The sequence below is a fragment of the Rissa tridactyla genome, chromosome 3 (assembly GCF_028500815.1).
Source record: "Rissa tridactyla isolate bRisTri1 chromosome 3, bRisTri1.patW.cur.20221130, whole genome shotgun sequence".
Taxonomy (NCBI): Eukaryota; Metazoa; Chordata; class Aves; order Charadriiformes; family Laridae; genus Rissa; species Rissa tridactyla.
In genome coordinates, this window is record NC_071468.1 from 61,264,357 (window position 1) to 61,289,251 (window position 24,895).

A 24,895-nucleotide genomic window follows, 5' to 3' on the forward strand; every position below is an offset into this window, starting at 1 on the left:
AAGGAGAAGAAAAAATGAGACTTTTTGGATCTATATTACTGTGGAGTAAATGTGAGCAAATACTAACATATAATGGTGTCCATTCTACAGCCAGTGTCACTGTTGTCCCTAGCAAATCTATCCAGCAAAAAGAAACCAAGAAAATGCTACAAAATACACCATTCTTCATAGGAAAAGAAAGGCGCTGTATGCAGTTTTTTACACCCTGTCCCAACCTTATACGACAGTTTGTTTATATACAAAAAGAGAGTGTTATTTGAAAATAATTTAATATCTAAATTAAAGTCAGAAAAGATTATTCAAATGGAAAGCAATTAGAAGGGCCAAAACTGTAAAAATCTATTGGAACACAGCCCAAATTCAAAGAACTTCTGCCTTATTTGCCGCTGCCACAAAAGCATTCAGGGAAGAGAAGGGACTCATTGAATATATCCTGAAGAAAGCCCTTTTTTTCTCCTTTCGAGGATGAAAAGTGAAACAAGACCACAATTTAGCTTGCAAAAAGACAAAAAGCTTGTGGCTTTTTCATATCTACATCTGAGCATGACATGAAGAGAGCAGCTCTATTTAGAAGGCTCTGGAAGGCCAAAGCTGAAAAAGTCAGTGCATGCGGCTCCCTTGTGTGGTTATATCCTATGTGTCATTGCAACAAGTTAAAGCAAAACCCAAATATTTCCACAGCATTGCTGTGATCAGGAGCAAACATCTTTCCTTCAGGTATGTTTTAGAGGCTAAAGAATATTAATTTCAGATGGAAAGAAGCATTTCAGCCCACTACTGAGTGTAAAAAAATCACCAAATACTGAAAAAAGATAGCAGTATTCCACCTTTTCCACATTGGTATTTTTCAGTCTTAAAGAAAACTTCACACATGCAAATTGCTGAAGGCACCTAATGCTAGAGGAATGATGCTACCGAGGCTGAAGTGCTTTGTATGGTTCCCTCTTTCATCTCCCTGATACTCTATGCCCTACCTATCTCGGCCGCCCAGACTGGAGACTTTGCTTAAGGCTCTGATAGCGTACGGGTTACACATTTTGTACCAGCCCTCAGTGGCCAGATTATATCGTTAAGGGAAATGACAGGGACCCCCTGCACCTTAGGACTTAATACATTTTTTCTGTTTTGCTAATGGGAACCTTAGTACGGGCTTTGGTTTTACAGTCCCTGACTTTCTTTTTCACCCAGCCATGCCTCAACTTTGAAGTTGGATGTTATAATATGCTATTTGTATTTTAATATCGCTCAGAAGTCTCAACCCCAGGTCTTTAGTGGCACAGTACTTTTCAAAATATAGAATATTTTTATAGGCATATTTTACTTTTTATTTTATAATACTTAGCCACTGGTAAAGAACATAATAATAATAATAATAATAATAATAATATGCTTTCGTTACTAACTTTATTCACTACCTCATTCCTGAATCCTTATCATTAGTTATTTTGCTATGAAAAATAACTTTATGACAACAGGGGGAAAGATGATGTATTATTATTAAAAATCATGTACAAAAGGAACACCCCAAGTAATAAAAATGAGGATTGTCTTGACTCAAGACAAAAATTGTGTTGCCGTTTCTAAGGAAGGTAACTTGGCGAACAGTGAGTTTGCCTACCATGAGGACCCCGAAGTGCGTGAGGTGGTTGCACAAGCAAACTGTCTCATTTTCATTGGACTCTGCGTCCACTTGGCAGCCCTCAGGGTTCCAGCCACCATTGCCACCTGTGGAAATGAAATGGGAGAAACCATACCTTTCAACAAACTCATACCACCACCTCTTTTAACAGATTTCTCACTTTGTCTTGGGCAAATGCAGAAATGCTTTCTCAAATTGAACGAGTGAACGATCAGGCAAAAAGCAAGTGTCAGATTTCCTAGTTTCTACAGAGAATAACACCAGATGAGTGTCCCAGTAATGGCCTACTGAGCAGAAGCAATACATGGAGATCTATAATAAAGGTAGAGAGCTTTTTGTTTAATGAGGGATGAATAAGACCTACTATGTGGATCACGCATTAAGACACACCTTAGTTTAGCCCAACAATAAGATGGTTTTAGAACTCCCTTTTACCACGCCGATGTGATGTCTGCACCTGCCTCCCTGCTACTCCCATATCCCCAGGCACATGAAAGCATTTATGGCCCAGGAGCAGAGGGTGCCGCCCTTCCTCTCTGCAGCATGGAACGCGGGAGGTTCGAGTGGGTAATCACAAGTATCCTTTGTGGCCTTAAGAAAAAGCATAAAGGAAACTATCCCCTGATCACCCCACCTGAAAAGGCTATTCTGAAAAATAAGTAGAAAGATTTTATTTTTAAAAATTAAATGTTAAAAAGTCAAATTTGTATTTCTGATTACTTCCCCTTTCATTTTTCCCTGATAAAATATGAACTGATTTTGTGATATAGTTCATATTCTCTGAACTCTTAAAGACATTTTTGACCAACTCCAGGCAAAATCCAGCAAATTATCTGACTGGCCCTATAACTTTACCTCAAATTCAAGACAGAATCTCTCAAGAGACTGTGAACATGTTCCAAAACCACTTGAAACTCTCTCCCACTGAAGCGGCCACTGAGAATAGTTTCCTCCCTGTGTGTTTCTCCTTTGATGTGCTTCTTAAGTTTAGCTTCTTAACTAGATTCTTCTTTTTTTTTGGCGCTCTTTTATCCTTCTGCATTATCCTCAATTCTTCTGTCTGTATTTCCCACTTTGAAGTACCACTTTGGATGGTAAATTTATTTCTTGCAAGACTCTCTGTACTTAAACCCCTCCAACCCTGCTAAGGACAGTTACTTCTTCACTCTATCTGTTTCATTGTAAGGAAGAGTAACATCTCAGTAGTGATCTCTAAAATAGAAGGATCTGGAAAGTCATCCCAGAGAATGGCTTTGTCTGTGCAAAGGATGAAGGGCCTGAGTGTAACATCACACACGGGTTAGGCAGTAGCAATGAAGAATGGGCTAAAATGCTGTCTTGTTAATGTGTCTCTCCATATGGGACCTCATCATGCTGACTGTCATCCATTAACAAAGTAGATGAAGTTTGTGTAATGTAGTTCCTTCTTCCACAGGAAAAAAAATCTTAAGTTTTGTAATAGGCACAACCTAAAAATTAAATAACCCAACACTTTAAAAGTGACGAGTTAAAAAGCATGGCTAAGAACCGTTCATATTCTATTCATATGTCTGAGTAGCATTACTATTTAATTTGCATATACAGACAGATCAGTGAAAAATGACTATCAGATATAGAAAAGTAGAGAAACAATTTACAAATTAAAAATGTTAAACAAATTTACATGAAAATACTTTTTAAAAGAATATTTAACATCTGCTGTTACAAGCAACTGTTCTAACCAGAAAAAATGATACAGCCTAAAGACATAATTTAGTTCTGCAAGGATTGATTAAGAAGCAAAATGGCCAAGACTGACCAATTTTAAAACTTAGATACCTTTATTCCTCACATAAAATAAATTACAGTATTTTTATACTTACCATTTTTGTTCATATCCCAGAAGACACAGGTAGGCTTAGGATCTTCCTAAGAACACATGCAAAAGTAGACTTTGTATACATCTTCAGACACAAAGCTCATCGACATATATATTTACAACAGATGTTTTACTACATATCTTTTCATCAGCAGAAGAATAAATATCATTTCTACTGTTGAAATTTTGCCTACTGTCAAATTATTACTTATTCTGCTGGAAAAACAGATCTGCCCAGATTATAAAATCTAGAGCACTGTTCCCCTGCACTGTTCCCTTTCCACATCCTCAAAATAATGAAGTTTTATTGTCTCACTAAAGTTATGCATTAGTATGATGTCTTTACACAGTCTAAATACTTTTTACTGTTGACTTCCTCAGGACTTCTCAGTGAATCATCTATGTAACTGGCCTTGAAAATGTGCAAAAACCTGCTGAACCTAAGTGGATGTTGTTTTGCCTGACCTTAAAATAAACATTATAATGAAATGCAGGATAAATTTAATCAAACTGTGAGAATTACAAACCAGTTTCTCATTGCATAAACATTTTACTTAGGTATTGCACTTTAACATCTTCTTTCATAACTTCTCTAGTGCTATTGGTGTTTTTTGGAGTAGGTGCTGACAACATGTCGGAGAACAGAGTCAAGCTCACACATTTTTTAACTGAAACAGTATGCGCCAAAAGGTTGCATTTGGTCTGTATTTCCCTAAATTAATTGTAGTCATCCTTTAACAATGTGGTTCTGTCCCTTCTTCCTTTGCTGAAAGCCACATAACAACAACATAACTTGGGGAACTATTAACAAAACAATTCATGTTTGATCAAAGAATTTAAGTCTTTCTAAAGTTTCAGTGTAATAAATTGTGTCACTGGTCATGAACATGGTCATGAACAGAGGTTTTGCCTACAGTTATTGTCACAGAAATTGCCTCCGCGTGGCAGAATCAATAATCTTTCAGATAAATGTTAGATCATGAATGGAGTAGAAATGTGTCAGGATGGGAGATGTTATTTGTTTTCACTTTTTGCCTACTTGCTTTTGTTCTCATGTTTTTATTTCCATTTAAGTTTATGCTCTTACTCAAAATCCATCCAAATCAGTCAGGCTGTGTGCTCAGTCTTTACTATATATAATATGCATGTCTCTTGTTCTGAATAATAAGCCTTGTCTTACCTGAAGTTTGGTATGCTTAATTGTAACCTTCACATAATCCTGAAGATCCTGAATGGTTATGTTTCCAATACTGCATGCCACCACAAAACTGGTCAAATTGGCAGGATTTTCTGCATCCTTTGAAAGATTCAGAAAAATACAATAAATGCTTACACAGCACATAACTTAAAAGCCAGAATACACAGTTTCATTTTTGCAGCGTGCCAGAATAAATAAGTTGTCAGCATTTCTACACTTTTGATCACGCAATATAAGAACATTATGTTTATAAAATCAAATTATGGGCTTGTCTCATGGAAGTTTTCCTATTTTCCTTATAGTCATAAACATACATAGGCACAATTATAGAGAGAGGTTAGAAGGCATAAATTCACCTTTTAATCAGTATGTCTGATGACAACAAAATTATAACTCAAACAATGTAGCAGATAACAACCCATGATATGACTAGCTCATTTCCCTAAACAAGAATGAACTAGCTCGCTTATCTTACTGTCAGCGTTGTCCTCTTTAGTCGATGCAAAGTTTCTGGAGAATAACCTGTTTTCTGTGTATAGTTGCTAAATCATCCTCCATCTTACAATGAATAAGAACTAGTAAAAAAATTTTAAGCAATGTTACATAATGTATGAGATATTATTTTCTACAAAGTCTTATTTGGTGGGCATTTAAATAGAAGACTGACTTTATCACTGAGCAATGCTGTTTCTAACCTGCAGTGAAATAGTATCAGGTTGAGAATTTTCCAAAAGAAAAGTTTTTCTTGTAAACTGATGATTTATTAAATTGGAAGTGCTTTGGAAATACTATTTTCTTTTGATAAAATTCCATTGAAGCCTGCATAGTTATTTGCCTGGTTGGCCTTATGGGAAACTGGGAAGGTTGGTCACTGTCTGTGGCAGATCTTAGGTCAAACAAAGTCTATTGCCACTCACTTTTCCCACAAAAATCTGGGCTGCCAAACTCCTGAATGCTCCTGAGTCCTTCAGTACAGGGGTTTTGTTAGTCTGACAAGATGTCTGGTATCAGCTCAGCACTGGGCTCATGAGATGCCAGCACTCATGAGAGACAGAATAGCTTCAGTTATTAAGTGCATGTTACCCTGAGAAGAATATTTGGTTTCCTAGGAACCACATCTAAGAGCTTTCAAACACAGTACTTCAGAGTATACAGGAGCTTTGAGACATAATTTCCTTAAAACTTAAAAATTCCAGAAGAATGAAATAGCAGAACCTCAATACAGGTCTTGAGCATTCAAACAAGAGAAAACCTACTGCCTACCACCAAGGGTCCATTCTTTTCCATCAACTGGCTTTGAAGGCAGCTTATAAACAAAAGTTCTGGCATAGGTATGTACATTGAACACACCTACTTTTGGTGAAATGAATCCCACATGAATAGCTTACATCAATTTTTCATATAGTCTTCTAAGTAATGTAACCATCAGATTTTAATGAATGACAAGAAAGAACTTAGTAGCATTCTCTCAGTTGTAATTAAAAAAACCCTCCAATGATGTGAAGTATGATGTTTCACTGCTATGTTGAAGTCTTATACTAAATACAGCTAATAGCACTGGGATTTATTTTTTTTTAATTGCAGTTGGAATAAAAATATTTAGAATTATAGAATTGCCTATGTTGGAAGGGACCTTTCAGATCATCTAGTCCAACTATCAACCTAGCATTAACAAAACCCATCACTCAACCATATGCCTAAGCACTACATATACCCGTCTTTTAATTTTTAATTTATGAAATACTTTTATACTAATAGATAAAGTTATTGAGTTTAAGATATCATGGGGATCAATTTAATTTTAGACTTTATTTTTTGAGACTTTAGTTTTAGACTTACTAAAATGTGAGTTTTACACATTTTGAATTAATTGTTTTGAACATGTTATCTATGAATATCTTGAAAAACACACACAAAAAAAGGAAGGAATTCTAGTTGCAAATTTACCTTTTTTTTTGCTTTTCAATGACTTATTAAGTATCAATTAGTAACACATTCCAGTACCAGTAAAGGACACATTCTGTCTTTATATGATTTCATGCCGTTATGACAAGCTGACATCTGTATTCTGGTTTCTTTATTAAATATATCCATCCTGTTTTTCTCAAAAGCAGGCTTCAAATGAAGACTATTTTAAATAGTTAAAGATACTTTGGGGTGTATTTCAGAAGGCAACTGGGGGTCATGGGTATTTTCTTGCCTAGATTATCTGAAGAATCTGGATACTCTGCCAATAAAAACGATAATATAGGGACAATACAATACTACAGAGTTCTGCGGATGCACAAGAGCCAAAGGTCACTTGAAATACTAATGGGAAAACAAACTCAAGTCTTCTGAGGCTCAGTCTACAGTTCACTATGAAACAATGTTTCCTTCTTAATTAACTCATTATTTTTTTCAAAATAGGTTTTTAGTTTTTTTTTCCAAGCTGCAAACTCTTCCTAATTTTTTGGCATCTACCACACAGGAAATATTTATAATTGCTCTGTTATGGGACCCAAAGGAGAAAAAAATCAGATCTACCTGAGTCCCTTTAGTTTTCAGGTACAAGTATTGTTATCCTTATTCCATATTAAAGCACTGTGTGCTTATGAGAATACATGTATGAAAAGAAGACTAGTATGCATAGGTTGAACAACCCCAACTCTCTCAGCCTGTCCTTGTAAGAGAGGTGCTTCAGCCCTATGATAATTTTTGTGGCCTTCCTCTGGACTTACTCCAACAGGTCCATGTCTTTCCTGTGCTGAGGGCTCCAGAGCTGGACGCAGCACTGCAGGTGGGGTCTCACCAGAGCAGAGCAGAGGGGCAGAATCACCTCCCTTGACCTGCTGGCCATGCTGCTTTTGATGCAGCCCAGGATGCAGTTGGCGTTCTGGGCTGTGAGCACACATTGTCAGCTCACGTCCAGGTTTTCCATCGATTACCCTGAGAAAAAGTTTATCTCACACGTGGCAGGAATTTGCAGTCGAAATACTGACTTTAATTCAACTTGGGCACTTTGTCTATTTTATCACTCTGAACATAACACTGTCTCTAGTGCCTATATCTGCTATCATCTTCCCATTCCTATAACTCATGAGATGCTGTAAAATGATTACACTGCAGAAAACTTTTAGCAGCTGCCTTTGACTCACCCTAACTCAAATGACTTCAAACACATTAAAGTTTACCTGAAAAAGACCATTTTTATTGAAGAAAGTAAATTGAGCCCTGGATATAACTTCAAACTCTTCTTGACTTAAATTCCTCAGTAAACTTGGTGGCAGAACAACAGAAGCGAAGGCATTTGTCTGATCCTTGTCAAAATCTATCTGTTAAATAAAAACAAAAGAAGAACGTGTTCAGACAAAACCCAAACCATCCATTGCCCGCAACCAGATTCACACCCTTACGCAAAGATATCAAAACATGGGACTAGAACCAATCGATGCTAATATGACCTGTACTTACGAAGAGTTGATCCAATAAATAAATACAAAAAAGGATTAGGAGGTTTTCCCACGTTTCCAGCATGAGATCAGTCTTCTGCTACAGAAGGGTATTAGATAAAACAAACAAACTCCTCCACTGCTATAATGATGATTTGGAAATAATGAGATGGCAATAATGGCACTCATAATAATTTTCAGTAGCCTTCAAGATATTTTTCCTCATACCAAAAAATGTTGAGAATGGAAAAATATGCTCTGAATCCTTCTTTCTTGAGCTGTATTATTCACCTTGGTTTGCACGTCTGAATTAATTCTCTTATGAGTTTTTCTCATTTCTCTGTTACAGAAGGGAGATTTTAAAACAATGATTAGTGTCACCTCTCTGTATTTATTGTGCTATGTAGCACAAAAAAGACACCTTCTGCCATCAATATAAGCTTAATCTATAGAGGCAAGGTTTCAGAGAGCTGAAAGCCCTCTACGGCACAGAGATGTAACAAGTGAGCAGGAAATAAGTGAGGGTGCAAACCTGGATTTCATTAGCTACCAGACAGCAAGCAATTCTGTGACTGCACGTTTTCCCACCATGGCATACTCGAGGTGTGCCACCTTACCCATCAAAGGAAGGGGAGCAAGACATCTCACAGTGGCTCTACAGTAGAAGCGTTTAAGAATTTTACTGTGAGATAAGGAAACTCACACTCCTGACTTCTCCAGAGGCAACTTGATCATGGATTTATGCCTCTCATCATCAGTTGTATGATTCTAAAAGCACCATTAGCTAATAGAAAGTTTAAAACCATAGGTTACTGATACATTTATTTAACTTCTAAATTTTCACTGAGTTTCTGTGAATAACAGACACCCTTGGAAAATGGTAAGAAGTGGTTCAGAGATATCTCCTGACCGGGCTAAATGCAGTTGAATAAAAGGTTTTCAAAAGATAACTCTGCCACACTAAACAGAAAGTGTGTGCGTGTGTGATAAAGATGTCCCATTAGGTATTGTCTGCAAATAGAGTGGAAGAGGCTTCTATAAAGAAGCATGGATATATTACAGGAACAATTTAATAATATGAATCACCAAAAGCTAACTTAGTCAAAGGTTTGGCAAGAAACATAAAGACACAGGGGACTGAAATAGAATCTTTCCAAATTGCCATGGATACATTTGCTTCATATCTACTTTAAGAAAAAAAAATGAAATAAAATCTGGAAACATTCTGACATACAGCTTGAAGAGTTTAATGCTCCCTGCTGAGCCTGAGATAGATCATCACATCACTGGTGAAAAACCTGGGCTTTCACAAGGGAATCTCCCTCCAGCAGGAATAGCAAGTATCTTTCCTCATAGGTATGGAAAATATAAACAGTGACCACAGCTGCTGCAGACTTTTCTGGTAGGAAGGATGCTAAGAATTCTCAATCAGCTGTTGGAAATGTGAAAGTCTGAGAACAAGCTCATGTTCCAATAGGAACATTATAAATAAATTGACGGAGTTTGGATTTTATGATTATTTAGACAGTGCTGTAATAAATGATTCCAGGGCAAGAAAATTCCTGGATGTCCTCAAGCCACAGATGGTAATTCTTATTATACATGCAAACATCCCAAACCTGACTTCAGAATTTTTCCTTTCCTCTTTCCATAAATACAGGATGAAATGTGGAGAAGAAACGTTCCTTTGATAACAATCAAAGGACAATCAGCTATTAAGCTTCATTAATAAGAGAGCTAAATAAAAGTAGATTTATAATCATCAAAAATTTCTAATAAAATTAATTCAAAGACATTTTAGCCAAAATGTCTATGAATATGAATATGTGAAAACTCAATTACATTAAATCCATCTGTATCTATTTAAGTCAGCATTTGAGTTTTGATCCAAAGTCTATATACACAGCACGTAAAAGGCCTGCAACCTCTTATAGTACTACTACTTTTTATAGCACTGTCTTCATTACTGTTTTTGATATTTACAGTACATAGTACTTTATAAAATGATCAGACTTTTTTAGGATTGTTGTCTTGCCAATTTGCAGTGGGAATTAATTTGATTCCATAAATTGCTTATACTCTAGTGATTAGTCTTTAACCATTTTCATAATGCCATGTTTTGTTTGAATTCTGTTTGAATTTTGGTTCCTGTGGCCCAAATGACAGTAAATTTTTTTTTTCCATTTAATCTTTTCTGTATGTTTCTCCAGGTAAGGCTCACTCTATTTGAATGGTTAGACTCCTAGGAAATTCAGATTACATTACCTCTGTCATAGACTTATATGATTGTGAAAAAAATACACTGCACAACATTTTTAAAAGCATTTAGGTGCCATAAGATGCAGACAGGCATATAGTGGAATTTAAAATGTCTAGGCACCTCATTGCTACTGATTTCAACAGAACCTTTGGAAAATCCTAATAGGTGCTCATGTTCATCTCAAATGCTATTTCATAGCTTTTAAATGTCTGACCTTTTGTATTTGTGAAAAAAGAAGAAAAAATATTTTTGAGTTGATGACAAATATCTTAACTATACCAGCCTATCTAGGTACTGTAGCACTGGAGACCATTCTGCATTGAGTAACCTGTGTTCCTTTTATTTTTCACGTCTAGGCTGGTCGAGCTCCATGTGACTGTCTTGAACCACCCCGAACATCCCAAACGACACAAGCCTATCAACCTATGTGTGAACAACTGTATCAGCCCTAGGTCTCTGCTAGTAGTAGATGTTTAAACTATACTGGAAGGTTGTAGATACCTACATTTAGGTGTCTTATTCTAAAGCTGAAATAAATCAATGGAATTGTTAGCTAGTGTACAATGGGTAATGCAGCAGACTGTTAAAGATTATTTTCCCTTTTCATTAGTTAAAAAATAAAAACAAAAAGGATAAAGTCCATTCTGGATTTGTAAGCAAATTACTTTTCATCCATATGGAACCTGTGAGTTTATCTGAGTTTCCTGTCAGTCAAGGAAATGCTACAATAATCTGTTTGGATGATTGCAGGAAAAAGGAAATAGAAAGTAGGGGGAGAACTGGGGGCTTTAAGTGGTTTTCTAGGAACCGCAGTAAACATACTTGGAACAACAGGCACATTTCATGTTCAAACACAACTGCTTGTTCCATACCTGGAAATCAGATGCATTATTCTGTGGACTGACACTGAAAGAACCACCTTTGAATGAAGTTGAGTTTATAGAAGACACTCCAAGCGCGAGGTTTCGTGTTGAAATACTCATAGATGGTCCAGTGAACTGGATCTTTAAAGCCAAGGCATCAATAGTTTTTAGAGCTCTAAAAACAGAAATAAAATTATTCTAAAAGCTGAATACAGAAAAAAGAATACTATGGTCTGCATGCTCTCCACATTTAAGATAATGCTCTTATTACTGACTACGTTTCTATCACCCATCTGTGTATTCACAGAGAGACTGTTGGGCTGTAAACGTATGCATCTCTGTTGATAACAAAAGCTTTTGTGCGACAGAAATTATCTGATTACATATCACTGGTCCTGAAATAATTTTCCAACAATACTTTGCTCTATGCTGCGTCACGTATCAGGAGACTTCTTTTCCATCCAAATACTTTATCCCTGTCAGCACATTAATTTTAGTACAAGAAGAAATATTGGTATAACTAATTTTGAAAATTCTTTTTGATGGAAATCAGAAAAAATTGATTTTTGTACTGCAATTGTTTGTCTATATATGGAAGGATCAGTCCTTCCAACCTTGCAGGTTGCTCTCAAGAGCTTGTCTCAAATGCAGAAATACTTACTCTGAAGATGATGCCGCCAATACACTGTCTGAACTGTTTAGAATATTGGAAAAAATCGTCACCACAGTAGAACCCAGTGATTCATCAATTTCTTCATCATTCACAATTTTTTTGAGCTTCTGCACAACATCATTTACTTTGTCTGAGGTTAGCTGCTGCCCTTCACCAGTGAGATTCAGAAGCTGATTGGCTATATCAGCTGCATTTTCTGTAAGTGTACAGATCAAATGAAGTAAAAAGAGAAAATAATGCATATCAGTCCTGAAGTAATTCAGAAATACAACTTTTTTATCCTCCTTGTTGAAAGCTAGAGCATGTTCTGTGGTACTTATAATGAGCATAGAATTTAATCATTTTAAAAATTTATAATTTTATGAAAAATTATGTAGAACCTGCTGGTTATTATATACTGTCCTCATTGGCTGTGTCTTTCTTTTCCTTAATTTGATTTGAATTTGTAAATCAGAACTATTATTGAAAGGGATGATTGAAAGAAAAAAGGGGGGAAGGAAAGAACACAAAGCATATTTTCTCTCTTTTTTTCTCCTTATTCTATCCTTTCTTGTTCACTGGGAAAAACAGTTTCACTCTTGAAGTGAAACAAATGCATCCAAAGTCACTATTACTGACAAAATATTCACTCTTCTAAGTTTTGGGGAGAAAGCCTGACCCCACTGTAATTGTTTCAGTTCCTTCAGAGATTGTATTCTACTCAGAGGGTTGCCAAGCAAACACACAAGCAAATTTCATGAGAAGAATCTTCCTGGTAAGGAAAGTTTGATGGTGTGTCCAATGCCAGAACCTTAGTGTAAATTACATGTTTAACTGTAAGTTTGATGCCACCTGGATAGGAAACTAATGTAAACACTAACATTTTACAATAGCAAAATATTTGAGATTTACTGGAATTCCCAAATAAGATTTTGAAAGAAGGTCAGTCTTCTTTAGTCTGCAACTGGCTGTGTTTTTTGAATGTTGTGTTTTATAATATATCTTTTGCTACATTTTCTGTAGAATGTTCATTTTACATGAAATGATGTTTTCATATAGCCTGACTGCAAGTATTTGATCAACTAAGTTAGGTAGCCAGGCTCCCTAGGACCCCTCTATCAGTGCAGAGAGAAAAAGAGGCTTCAAGGAAGCAATTCAGAACAGGAGCTTACTGTACGTGCTCTGAATTACTTATGAGAGTATCATTCTCTTCACTAGCTCTGGCACTAAGAAAAGGGGCCATAAAACTGTTGTCTATTTATTTTATTACTCTTTTAAGGCCAGAATGACATCAAGGGGCATTTTGCAAACCAAGAATAAATCTGAAAATGTCTGATCGCAAGCCCAGTGAAGAGAGTGGGAGTCTTTCCACTGGCACCTACAAGCATTGGAAACATTTAAAAATTTGTCTGAACCTGAATATCAAATTGAGGCAAGCTACCACCTGCCTCTGTCCTTGCTTAAATTACCTGAAGAGTTTGATTTATTTCATTAATTGGTATCCAGAGCTTTTCACAGGTGGGCTGAATTCAATTTGGTACACTTCCCCAGAGTTCAAATATTTATTTTGCACTGATTTTTTAGGAAGATTTTAAAAAACTTAGCATAGAAGAGGATGATATTCTTCCTTAATGTAACTGCCTTATAGTAAGCGGTAACCAGAGTCTACAAAACCATTACTTTAGCCAAAGAACAATATCAATATACCCACCTGTGCAATTTCTAAGATCAGGCTGGCCCCAGTATGATGTGTAATTCTGCAGACCCAAATAGCTAAAGAGAAAAAATGACAAAATTCAAATGTAATACCATAGCAAAATTATGTAAACGTTTCATAATTCTTTTGTAGGTGTCACAGTGGTCCACTCTTCTCAATTCACAATTTTTCTAGTAATATGGCCCCTAGTGAAATGAAATATGTATGCTTGATACTGGAAACAGGTGATCAATTAAGTGACAGTGCTGAGAGAAACCCTAGTTCTTTCTGGACAAATTCCCAGGTGATTCCTACTGATTTAATAAACTGCATCAATAGAAATTCTGTCCTTGTATTTCAGGAAAGACCCAAATATTGACACAAACTATTATGCCGCTATTATGGCCTAATCAGATGCTTTTTCTATAATTTCCCTTTGATATAAATGGCATTGATCAAGTCAATAGGAAGCTGAAATACCTCTCAGAAGAACACGCGCAGGGAGCTATGTGGAGATACAAACTTATACCACCCATGAAAGCTAGGGCAGGTCACCATCAGATCCAAGTCCAAGGTCAGGGTTAGATATGAAGATATTTTTTTTTAAAAATGCTTTTTTAAAAAGCCTTACCATAGCAAAATACCCAGATATGCTCCAAAATTAAACACACTTTTTCCTTAGTTTTCTTTAAAGACAATCATGTTATCATAGCATAGCGAAGGCATGATGGAGAATGGGAAAAAGTTATCTTTTCACTCAGCACATGACAGAATAAAGTTATTCCTCAGTTGATTACCTTTATTACAACAGCATACTAGCAGGTAACCTTCTACTGTGGGATGCACAGGACTAGAGGGGACCATTAGAAGAGTTTCATCCTCCCTCAAAACACACCTCACCTGTGGTCCTTGTTGGCAAAAGCTGGTGGAGTCAGAGGCAAGGAAAGCACAGCACAGTGCAGAACACTGTAATTTTTTTTATGAGAAGTGCTGTACACGGACAATCAATGGCATTGTGCAGACCACAAATGAACAATAAAGATAAGCAATTCTGGGGCAGCAAAGGCCAGAAGCCTTAATTTTTAATGATTCTGAGGCGCTGACATAAAAACAATTCGACTTCTGCACTACTCACTCTACAACAAAAGTTGGTCAATCAGAATCTAGCAATCCTTGTACAAGATTAAGAGGCTGAGGAAGTGAGTTAGTTAAATATAATGCTAGTTTCTTTCCTGTTTGGCGCAGAACCTCAAAGCTGATTCATATCCATGTTGCCATATTGTTTTCAAAAAGTAAAAGATCTGGTTTTCTCAGAACACGTTCCAGATGCAATGTTGGCAGATAAGACTACTACATTGTATTTAATGGTGATCATCCTAAATACTGAAGAAATTAATTACTATTGCATCATCGTAGCCATGTTCAAGACACTCAAAGGAGATCAAAGACATATTGTTTTGGTAATATATCAAAGGAAGTAATAATATCCCCATTTTACAAATGGGAAATAGAGATACAGTGTCTAAATCTTTTGTAGATGTTCACAAAGAAAGCCTATATTAGGGAAAATTTATCCTAAACCTTAAAAATACAAGTTCAAATCTTTAACCATAAGATTACCCCCACCTTCAATTATGACTTGCTACTGGCAAAATGCTTGTTTCGTGGGATTTCTTTTACTTTCCCTTAATGAGATGAGAAGTGCTGGATTAAACCAAGTACACATTTCATCTTCACAGAATTTTGTTGAGAATTTCTTATACAAGTCAGATAATAGTAGTGGAGTAGTAGCAAATATGAAACTTTGGTTTCGGTAACATAAACATCATGATTTGAAGAAAGCAGTTTCATTCTGTAAGAAGGTGCTATTTTTATAGTCACTTGGAACATGTATTAATTGAGAGCCTCAATGTGCCCTGCAGAAGTGGTAGATGAGCTTTTTTTCCTTACCAATGAAGTACATACTCTTACTGAAGTACATATCTCTCACAGTATAGGAATCATCTTCCTGAAATACAATACTGGCCAATGGCAACCATTATGGAGGATGCAGTTTAACCAGAATAATATACAAAAAGAAAGTTGCATTCGAAGCTCTCAGTTTCAAGGTATTAGAACACCTACCAGGTTCTTGATGCTGTCTGAACTGAGCTCCCATGGCATAATGTGTAGTTGGTCACAGTCGGTCTGGTATCTGGCCAAAAATAGTTTGGAGGGTTTTCTTCAGCTAAACATTTTTCTGTAAAATAAAAATATATCAGTGTTAATGGTGAATTTCATCATCTAAACATCTTGCATTTCTTGTCCTCTGCTCATCAACTGGTCTACAGCACAAAGCTGTCTTCAGAAGAAATTCCTGGTTGTTAACTATGGAGTTGTAACAACAGAGGGGTGCACAACAGGGGACAAAATATACTGCTGCTGCTGCTCAAGGGCAAGGACTGAACATTCATGCTGCATCCACTTGCACTCCACCAGCCTCCCAAGGGAAGGGTAATCTCTGACTGGAAGAAGTTGAATGGGAAAAGATGAGAGCTAGAAGGAGACTGATTAAGGGCAGTAGGTGGCAGGAGCACAAACAACAGGGTTGAAGAGTGGGAATGAGGGGCCTTGGAGGTCCAAAATGTCTCATTATAGCACTGGCTGTAAATCATACTTCTTTATCCTCAAACTACTAGAGGAGCTGTCAGGATCTATCCCAGCCTCCTTCAACCAGACAGCAAAACACTGGCTAAAGCAATCTGGACAATTGTGTTTGTGTTAAAAGAGGTATCGAGCACAGCTCTCTGAGATTAGTGGAACAATAAGGCTTAAAGGAACAATTTAAAATCTGAAACAGTCACACCGTTTGGAAATGTGTTATTTTAACACATTTTAAGACAATTTATCACAAAATTTTAACACAGATGTTTATTTATGGACAAGTAAACAAAATTTCTTGTGTAACAAAGCCAAAAAATACTTACCTACTGGATCAACATCCACAGTATGAAGCTTATATCCTCCTTCCATGGTCCCATTATTGCTTATGAGTTTCTGTCGGATTTCTTCCTCTTCTAAATTGATGTTGTTGGTAGAATTATAAACCAGAAGAGCCAAAACCTCAAAACTGCAAGGAAAATAATCCGAATGTTTGAGTCAGAACAGCAGAGGCCAAATATGTGGAAGTAAAATTATCTGACAAACTCTGGTTTTCTGAGTATGGAACAGTGTCACCAATACAATGTTAGACACATATATGCATTTTTGCATATATAGGGCCACAACAAGAAAGTACGGGTAGGAAATCTTGTCCTCTAATTACCATTAAAGAAGCATCTCATCAAGAGAGTTAAGATATTAAAAGATGAAAGTATAAAGTTGTGAGTTGTGAGATCTAAATAGGCCCTAATTAAATTTAAAAATCTGGTGCCTGATGGTTTAGGAACTTAAGAGCTGATTCATCCCACCTTACAAGACTTGTCAGGATGGGACAAGTCACCTTCCAGAAGGTCTCTCTCTCCACTGACTACAGAGGAAGACCAGAAGATTAATGAAGAACAGATGCCTAACATTTAAATGTCTAAATTTTGATGGAGTGAAAAAACACCCTGACACACTTCTGAAACTTTTAGTCTTAATTAGGAAAGTCTAGTTGCTCAGATGAGTAATTCAAGTTTGAGAAGTAATAGCTGTTTTGTACTGTAGCCCACTGCTACTTTCTTGGGCATAAGAAGTAGTTCAAAGTGCCCAAGTCTCTTTGCTGTGAGAGAAATAAAACAGTCCCCACCCTCGTCCAAAAACATAGCTTTTCTGGAAGGGAAATAATGAACAGAAAAGCAGTTCTAGCAGGACACAGGAAAGAAGCCCAGAGTGGAAGGCTCAAAAATTTCCTCCTGGGACACAGAAAACACATGCTGGAGAAGAGAATATGTCGGTACCCAAGAGCATTGCTTGGCTCTGGCTAGTAGGAGGTGACGACACTGAAGCATGGAACATTGGATCTCTACGGGAGCCAAAATTTGGAAAAAAGGAAAAAGCAAGCCTGCTTTGGGCTGTCTTCATCTTAGTCTTGCCCTTGGATACCCAGCAGCCTGAATAAAGACTTCGCGGTGTGTGAGCAGTTTCTGGCAGCCTGGGAAGTGGCAGCCGTGCCAGCACGCATACAGTGAACGGGGCACACACCAAACCAAGCTGCTTTCACCAGCGGCCCCCAGTGCAGGAAAGCAGCAGTGAGCTAAAGGGTCTTGCGGTTTACTTGAAGAAGAGTAGGAGAAAAAAATCTGTAGGGGCACTGTACGGGAGAGAGCTAGTAGGGTTTTCAGGTACTCCATCCTAGACAGACCAGGACCTGATTTCCAAAAACCTTCCAGAAACACATCCCCATGTCGACAGCTCAGAGTTGCACTTTCCAGAGGTGCCTAGTCTGGCCCAGTATAAAAGTACAGCTTAGAGCACAGATGTTGCTCTTAGATGGCAGATTGAACCCTCTTTCTGTCAGACATCATTCTGAAAACTGAATAACTCAAATCATCAATTCTGAAGTACCGTCATTAGTGAAATGGCATTAAAAGAGCTGGCATTAGAAAACAACCTCTCAGTCTAGGAAAAAAATAAAAAAAGAAAAGCAATGCCTAAACCTCATAAAGAAATCATAAATGTGAACTAAATACTCTGCACATTTCACTGTTGCAGTTGTAAAGAACTATACACAGTCCCTGGTTGGTGGGCTTTTTCTTTTTTTTGTTGTTGTTGTTTGTTTTTGTTTAATACCAGTACACTTTTCTTTTTTCTTGCCATATCCACTCTTTTACTGGTAACATGTTGCTGGAGAAGACAAAAATGTGACTACCTGCTGGCTCGGCTTGCTTTTTCCCCAATGGATGTATTTTAGCAGAGAAATTCCAGCTATCCTGGCCAGGTCGCTCCTGCCCTGCTCCCAGAGATACTGAGCTCCTCCTAACATTCCTTTGGTCTCTGTGAAGTGTTTAACATATGGCAATAGTCTCAGTAGGGTGGATGTGCATTAACAGGTTTTTGCTGTACACCTCGGATATACTGCGAGGCACAAGTTTATTATGGCATTTATTTTTAGCAGAAGCATGGAAATTGCCTACAGGATTGCCAATTCCTTCAGCCCTCCAGTACTTCAGCCCCAGAGTCTCCTGGCACTTAACCATCTTTCCTAAAAGATTCTGGCTTCACTCATCTATTCCCTTTACTTCAGAAGAGGAAAACTTAATATACCGATGCCACTCCCTAACTCAGCACTTTGGCTGCAAAACAGAAGTGAACAGTCACTGCTACTACTATGCTGCCTATTGCAGGACTCCCAACTAACCAAAATGATATTTAGTACCCATAACTGCGCAGAGGGATAACGGCAAAAAACCAGAGGGATAATGATAGATGAGGTAGGACTGGTTACAGTTATCTTGAACAATTATAGAGAAAAGTATTGATTATGAAGCACTGATAAAAATAATCCGTTAAACCACATTTTTATTTGTTTTCTGAGAAACTCTTAGAGCACAAGTCATGTATACTGTGTAATAAGAGCCTGTTCCATATTATGATGAAAACAATTTCTATAAACTTTTCAGAATGACTCATGCTTGCTTCCCAAAGTAAATAAATACCTTTTAACTTGACAGCTGACGCAACATGAAGCTGAGTGCTTCCTTCCACTTTTATCACACTCAGATCCCAGAAAGAAAACATTTAAATGGTGAAGAACAAAATTCTTGATTTGGGAAACAGTAGGCCTACTCTCAAATAAATGTCAACACTGCCGTGCTCTGCTGGTGTCACCAGAGCTGCTACACCCAACCTTACATCTTTTATTGTGTGCCATACAAAAGCAGATGGATTCTCGCAGCAGTAATCAATTACAAATTACACATCACCTACAGTAACCTGTACTGCTAGTATTACTGCTGTCAATATGAAAAATGGACTGCGGTGTAGGTAAACACAATGGGAATAAGCATTTATGCCTCTCGTCTCTTTAACTGAAATGGTGACAGCTGGAGCAAGCAGGGAAACAGGGGAAGACCTGCATCTATCCCACTTTGTCCTGGTCTGTCGAGCTCAGAGAGCTGGCTCGGACAGAGGACTTTACGAAGCTGCATCCTCATCAGAGGCCCAGGAGGCGGTGGGGGTGCCTGTGCTGCCATGGCGCGTACCACAAAGCCGGCTTTCTTCTCCTGCAGCATGACTCAGAGCTATTCCAGGACAGTGTGCCTACACACGGGCTGTGGTCTCACTGCTACGCGATGCGAGGAGCCTGAAGGAAGGATTAACAAACCATGCGAACCGTGCAGCACAGGCTGTCTCATACCTGGAGATATGTGGTTGATAATTAGCAATGCATACTTCTCTCGTTTCTGTTGTACTAGACAGGCTGAACTAATGCTGAATTAGTGTGGTTTTCAAACTGTTTAACAAATCCCTATTAATTTCTTTCACTGTTAATGTTACTTGATTTAAAGTATATAAAGAATCATTTTTAAAGCACCTAAGTACTCAGGGAATCTTAATTTCCACAAAAAGTCATGGGGAATTTAATTTCTAACTGCTGGTATATATAAAAAAGGTTTTAAGATGTCAGCATTAAATTGTTTACCAATCTTGCTGTTATGTTGGCTTTGAAGATAAGCAGCGATGGGTAGCTATAACTCAAGACTGGCAGCACATAGTCACCTGTAAACACTACCAACTTCTTCCCATTAACTGGACAGGCAAAAAAAGAGGTGACTATTGCATAAGGCACTCAGTGAAGATGTAATACAAATAGCATTCAAAATGTTAGAAAACACAGAGGATGAGACAGAAAGAAATACAAAAGAAAAAGCATTCACAAAAGCATCTGAGCTGCAGATAAACTTTTACTTGAGGTGATTTTGACTGTGACACCATTAAACAGTTCAGAATGGAGAGCAAAAAAGTAGGACCAGGCACAATAGACACATTCAAAGTAACGCCAAGGATGAAGAAGCTCCTTTCTCAGCAGAAGGTGATGATACAGAAAAAGTATAACATCTGAGACTTCAGGACACAAAACTAAAAGTTGCATCTACTTTTTGGACTACTGAAAATAAAAGCATTCTAAGCCTTTCGTTTAAGTTAATGGTCACTGTACCAGAACAGTGCTGTGAGCAGCATGGTCACACCTCTCTGCCTGTCCTTGTGTCTCCTGGCCTTGCTCCTCCTTGCAGATCTGGTGTGAGAATACACACAACTATGTCTCTTCAACAGAAAGCACTTATAATATGTGATGATTTGGTATGAAGACTCTTTGTTATTAGAGAACGTAGCAGAAAGGCAAAACAGAAAAGACTGGAATCTCTCACATCTCAACAGCTAGTCTTTGCTGAAATGAGTTTTTGGTTACACTTGAGCTACGTTCCAAAACAACAAAGAAAAACCCCATTCGCCAATATATTACTTTCCTGAAAAATGACATCTAACAATGTCAGGCCTACACTACAGCCAGATAAAGTCAGTGGAAAGACAAAGGAAGTCATTGGAACCTGGATCAAGAGCAGGCAGCTTCAGCAGGAGACTAAGAAGGGATCATCCTTCATTCACTCAGGAAGAATTCCCAAATCCCTCCATCTGTGATGAAGGCTTTCTTTTCAGATCACAGACACAAGATGCCAGCAGGGCACTGTGGAGAAACCTGTGGATTTCTGCTTGGCTCTTGTGGCATTTTAAGATGTTGCTCAGCACGGGTCAAAGCTGCCCCTTACCGCCTTCAGTAACACTGAAGTTGAAGCTGGGGGGACTTGAGGTGGCCCAGGTCCTAGTTGTTCCTAAAACCTCACCAGAAGAAATCAAGGAAATTTTTCCAAATACGAATAGGCATCACAGATGTTTTCATTTATGATGAGAATAGCATTATTATTTCATAACAAATAATTTGAAGTAATCTACAAAGAATGCAAAAACCTAATAATTTACTTCTTAAAGATACTTAGGACTATAAAAGCAAAATTATGCTGCTCTGATGTTACTAACTCCTGTCTAAAACTATTACACAATCTAATTAACTTAAGTTTTATCCAAGTGCATTAAACTTTCCATTAAGCAACACAGCACCCAAGAACACAGCATGCAGGAGCCTGAATCTGCCTTACACTGGTGGTAAAAATCCCACGGACTTCAAAAAAGCAGGACTAGGCACGGGCAACTCTGATTTACCACTTTCCTCCCTATTTTCATTCCTAAGAGAAGGGATTTCTCTTTAAGCGTAGTGGTCTTTACCCAGATTGCTACCAGTGTGGCTTTTAATTTGGATGAGTTGTTTAACAGTACTAATATTAATGTCGTTTCACATAGTAGAAGCAATTGAACGCAGGAAATAGGCCAAAATTATGACAATCAAGCAGTGGAAATTGGAGCAAGCAAAATCTGTTTTGTATGTTAAGTGGAGAAAAGGTTATAAATGAATTGGGGCCTGAATTCTCAAAATTACTTGCAAAATAAAAGAAGAAAGGAGAAGCAGGGGGGCTGATCTGCTTAATAATGACTAATTCCCCTACTGAGGCAGCCCTACATAGTCATCTGACAAGACTAGGATCAGTAGGAACCTTCTGAGAAAAGCAGCTGCAGCAGTCACAGAAAGTTTTGACAAAGTTGCAGTCTTAAAAGGCAAAGAATTAATGAAAGAAACAAACAGATTTATAATTTATTTACATAAAATGGACAAATTAGCTTCACTTTCAAAGGTTTGTGCAAAATAACGGGAGGCAAAGAAACAGCTATGCCCATAGCTCGTTCTGAACTCCTTTATACTTTTATTTTGAACAGCTGCCCTCTCATTAAGAGACAGAAACAGCATGACCAGGGGAAAAAAATTAAACACAGACACAAAGTCAAGTATAGCTGTGATAAAATTCTGTCTATTAAAGTGGTTAATAATCTACCAAAGTATTAGCTTGATATACTGCTGTCATCTAGAGATCTCGCAGTATTAAAGGTGCTGATAGTAATAGGCACTTTTGGACTTGGCACTCTGTCTCATCACCATGTACATAAACACATAACAAGCACAGTGTACTTTGGATTTCTGCAGCTCATAGAGCACAGCAATGAAAGAATAACAATCCACTTTCATATTTTTGTTTTGTTTTGCTCCTCTCCAGAATGCAGTACAGTTTAAAATATTTATTTGGAAAACACCTATTTTTAACGTGCCAAAAAAAGCCAACTTCCTACCTCCCACTTCCAGCTTCTATTTCTTCTCTGAATCATTCTCTCTCTAACGATTCTTTCTCTTTCACTTGCAAGAAGACTAGGTGGGGAGACCAATAACAGGAGTTCCTTGATAAGGTAGCAGTATGGTAAATAAGGGTTGAAGCAAAGCAGAATGCATAGAAAAGGTTGGGAAAGGCTGTTTTGTTCTTTGGGGGCTTTTTTAATTGTTGTATAAAATACTAATCCAAAAGGTACGGAAAAAACATGTGATCTGAATTATAAGAATATGAATTCATGTAAAGAGAGGGAAAACTTCTCAAAGAACAATTTAAAGAATTATGATAGTGGCTTAGAAAGAAGGTGGCTATGATCTTGTGGAAAATCCAGAAAAGAGAGTTAAGGTTCAGTGAGTTAGACTAATATGTTCAATCCTGTAAAAGATGAAAGTTAAGGCCGTGATACTTATGGGTTAGGTCTTAAATTTTAACTGTGGAGTGAAATTCTGTTCAGATAAACATGAAGGTAAATGAAAGAAATACCACAATAACTAAGGGAAATAGTGGAATGTCTAAAGCTGCAAGAGACTTATTCTTGACTATTCAAAATGGAGAAATAAGAAAATCTTTGGACAACTATTCACAGAAATAATTTACAGGAATATTTAATTAATAGAAACTGTACGAAATCACACTGTGAGCAAGTTACATAAAAGAACTCATCTATAACATTTCAGTGGATCTTTCTCATATTTTTTAGTAGTGAGAAATTAACTTTCCTTCCATCAGGGATTAAAAATGTCCAACCTGTAACCTGCCGATTTTTTATACCCCAAAATGTTACTTTCATGTCTTGTGGGATTTCCTTAGAATCCTATCCAGGACAAATTCAGGAAAGTGGAAAATCTAACAAAGTATCTTGAAAGCAATGATTGGGAAGTAGTAGAAAAAACCCAGGGGTTACTTTCTGGATCTTCAGAAATTCAACAGGCTTCTTCCTTGCAAAATCTAGAAACAGCTGTGTGAACACCAAAGAACTGGAAACCTAGTGACTAAACCCAAGAACACTGAAGACTACAGGGAAATTGATCTTTCCTTTGTTTCAGAAGGGAAGCAATGTACAACAGTAGACATACACTCAGAAGACCTAAAGCTGGAAGAACGCCAACTTTTCTCAAAAGTTTCTCCTGTGAAATGCATGAAAATATATGGAAGACATGAAAAATACAGGAAAAAACAGCAAAAAAAATCCCATGTATATGTATTTTGATACATGTAAATGTGCATACACGATGTGTAAAAAGTGTAATTTTTGTTAGTCACATATCACGTAGCTCAATTAAATTTTTAATTATCCCCATGTTACTCCAACTGGGTTGCTAGGTTGGGCAGAATCTTAACTTCTCTTTTTTTTTCTTTTTCTAAGAAAACATGCACAGCATAACGATCCTGATTATTTGGAGAACAATAACATTTTATGAGACATGATTAGTATTTATACTAAATTATTCAGAATGATGATAAAATGCCATTTGGCCTTGACATAAAGTGCACTACAGCCCATGAGAAGAATAGTTTCTCATTAGACCAGGCCTCCCTTGAAAACCTTTATGGCTTTTTATGAATACGTAATTCCATTGCCTCTGAAATTACATATGATGAGCAAAGTAAATAGGAATGGGGTAACTTCCCCATAACAGTGACATATGTCAGGGAAAGGGAATTACTGGAATAATTTCTCCCTCTTCAACTCCTTTTTTTTACAGACCAGGAAGAAGAAACAAAATCCAGAGGACAGGATAGTGGGAAGGTGAGATGAGAAGAAATCAGGTGTGCAGACTAGGAGAGAACAGAGGCAGACAAACTGGGCTGCTAGTCACGTAAAAGAGACAGGAATAAGGATGGGGAAAGCTTTACATTCCTCAGCAGTCTTGGGTTGTTAGTAAGACCCAAGGCAAGGTCTCCACTTAAAAGGTTTTTCTGGCATAACTGTATCATTTAGAAGTGTGAAAAAGAATCCCACCCACATCACTACACCCTACTATAAATGTAGGTCAAGCAGCAAAATAGTCCATTCAGAGACCGAGTTTACACTACACCAGTTAAATGGTTTTGCCCATAAAAG

General features: G+C 37.4%; 1 protein-coding gene across 7 annotated transcripts in view; it reads right to left on the minus strand.

The window, feature by feature from the left end:
* ADGRG6 (adhesion G protein-coupled receptor G6) overlaps positions 1-24,895 on the minus strand; it is a 114,550-nt gene that overhangs the window by 22,510 nt on the left and 67,145 nt on the right. For all 7 annotated transcript variants that reach the window (XM_054197071.1, XM_054197065.1, XM_054197070.1 and 4 more), the window contains 9 exons: positions 16,564-16,706; positions 15,722-15,836; positions 13,613-13,674; positions 11,911-12,118; positions 11,259-11,424; positions 7,869-8,009; positions 4,678-4,794; positions 3,502-3,547; positions 1,619-1,725 (listed from right to left, as the gene is read on the minus strand). In XM_054197071.1, coding sequence (XP_054053046.1) covers positions 1,619-1,725; positions 3,502-3,547; positions 4,678-4,794; positions 7,869-8,009; positions 11,259-11,424; positions 11,911-12,118; positions 13,613-13,674; positions 15,722-15,836; positions 16,564-16,706 — 1,105 coding nt within the window. The remainder of the gene's footprint in view (positions 1-1,618; positions 1,726-3,501; positions 3,548-4,677; positions 4,795-7,868; positions 8,010-11,258; positions 11,425-11,910; positions 12,119-13,612; positions 13,675-15,721; positions 15,837-16,563; positions 16,707-24,895) is intronic.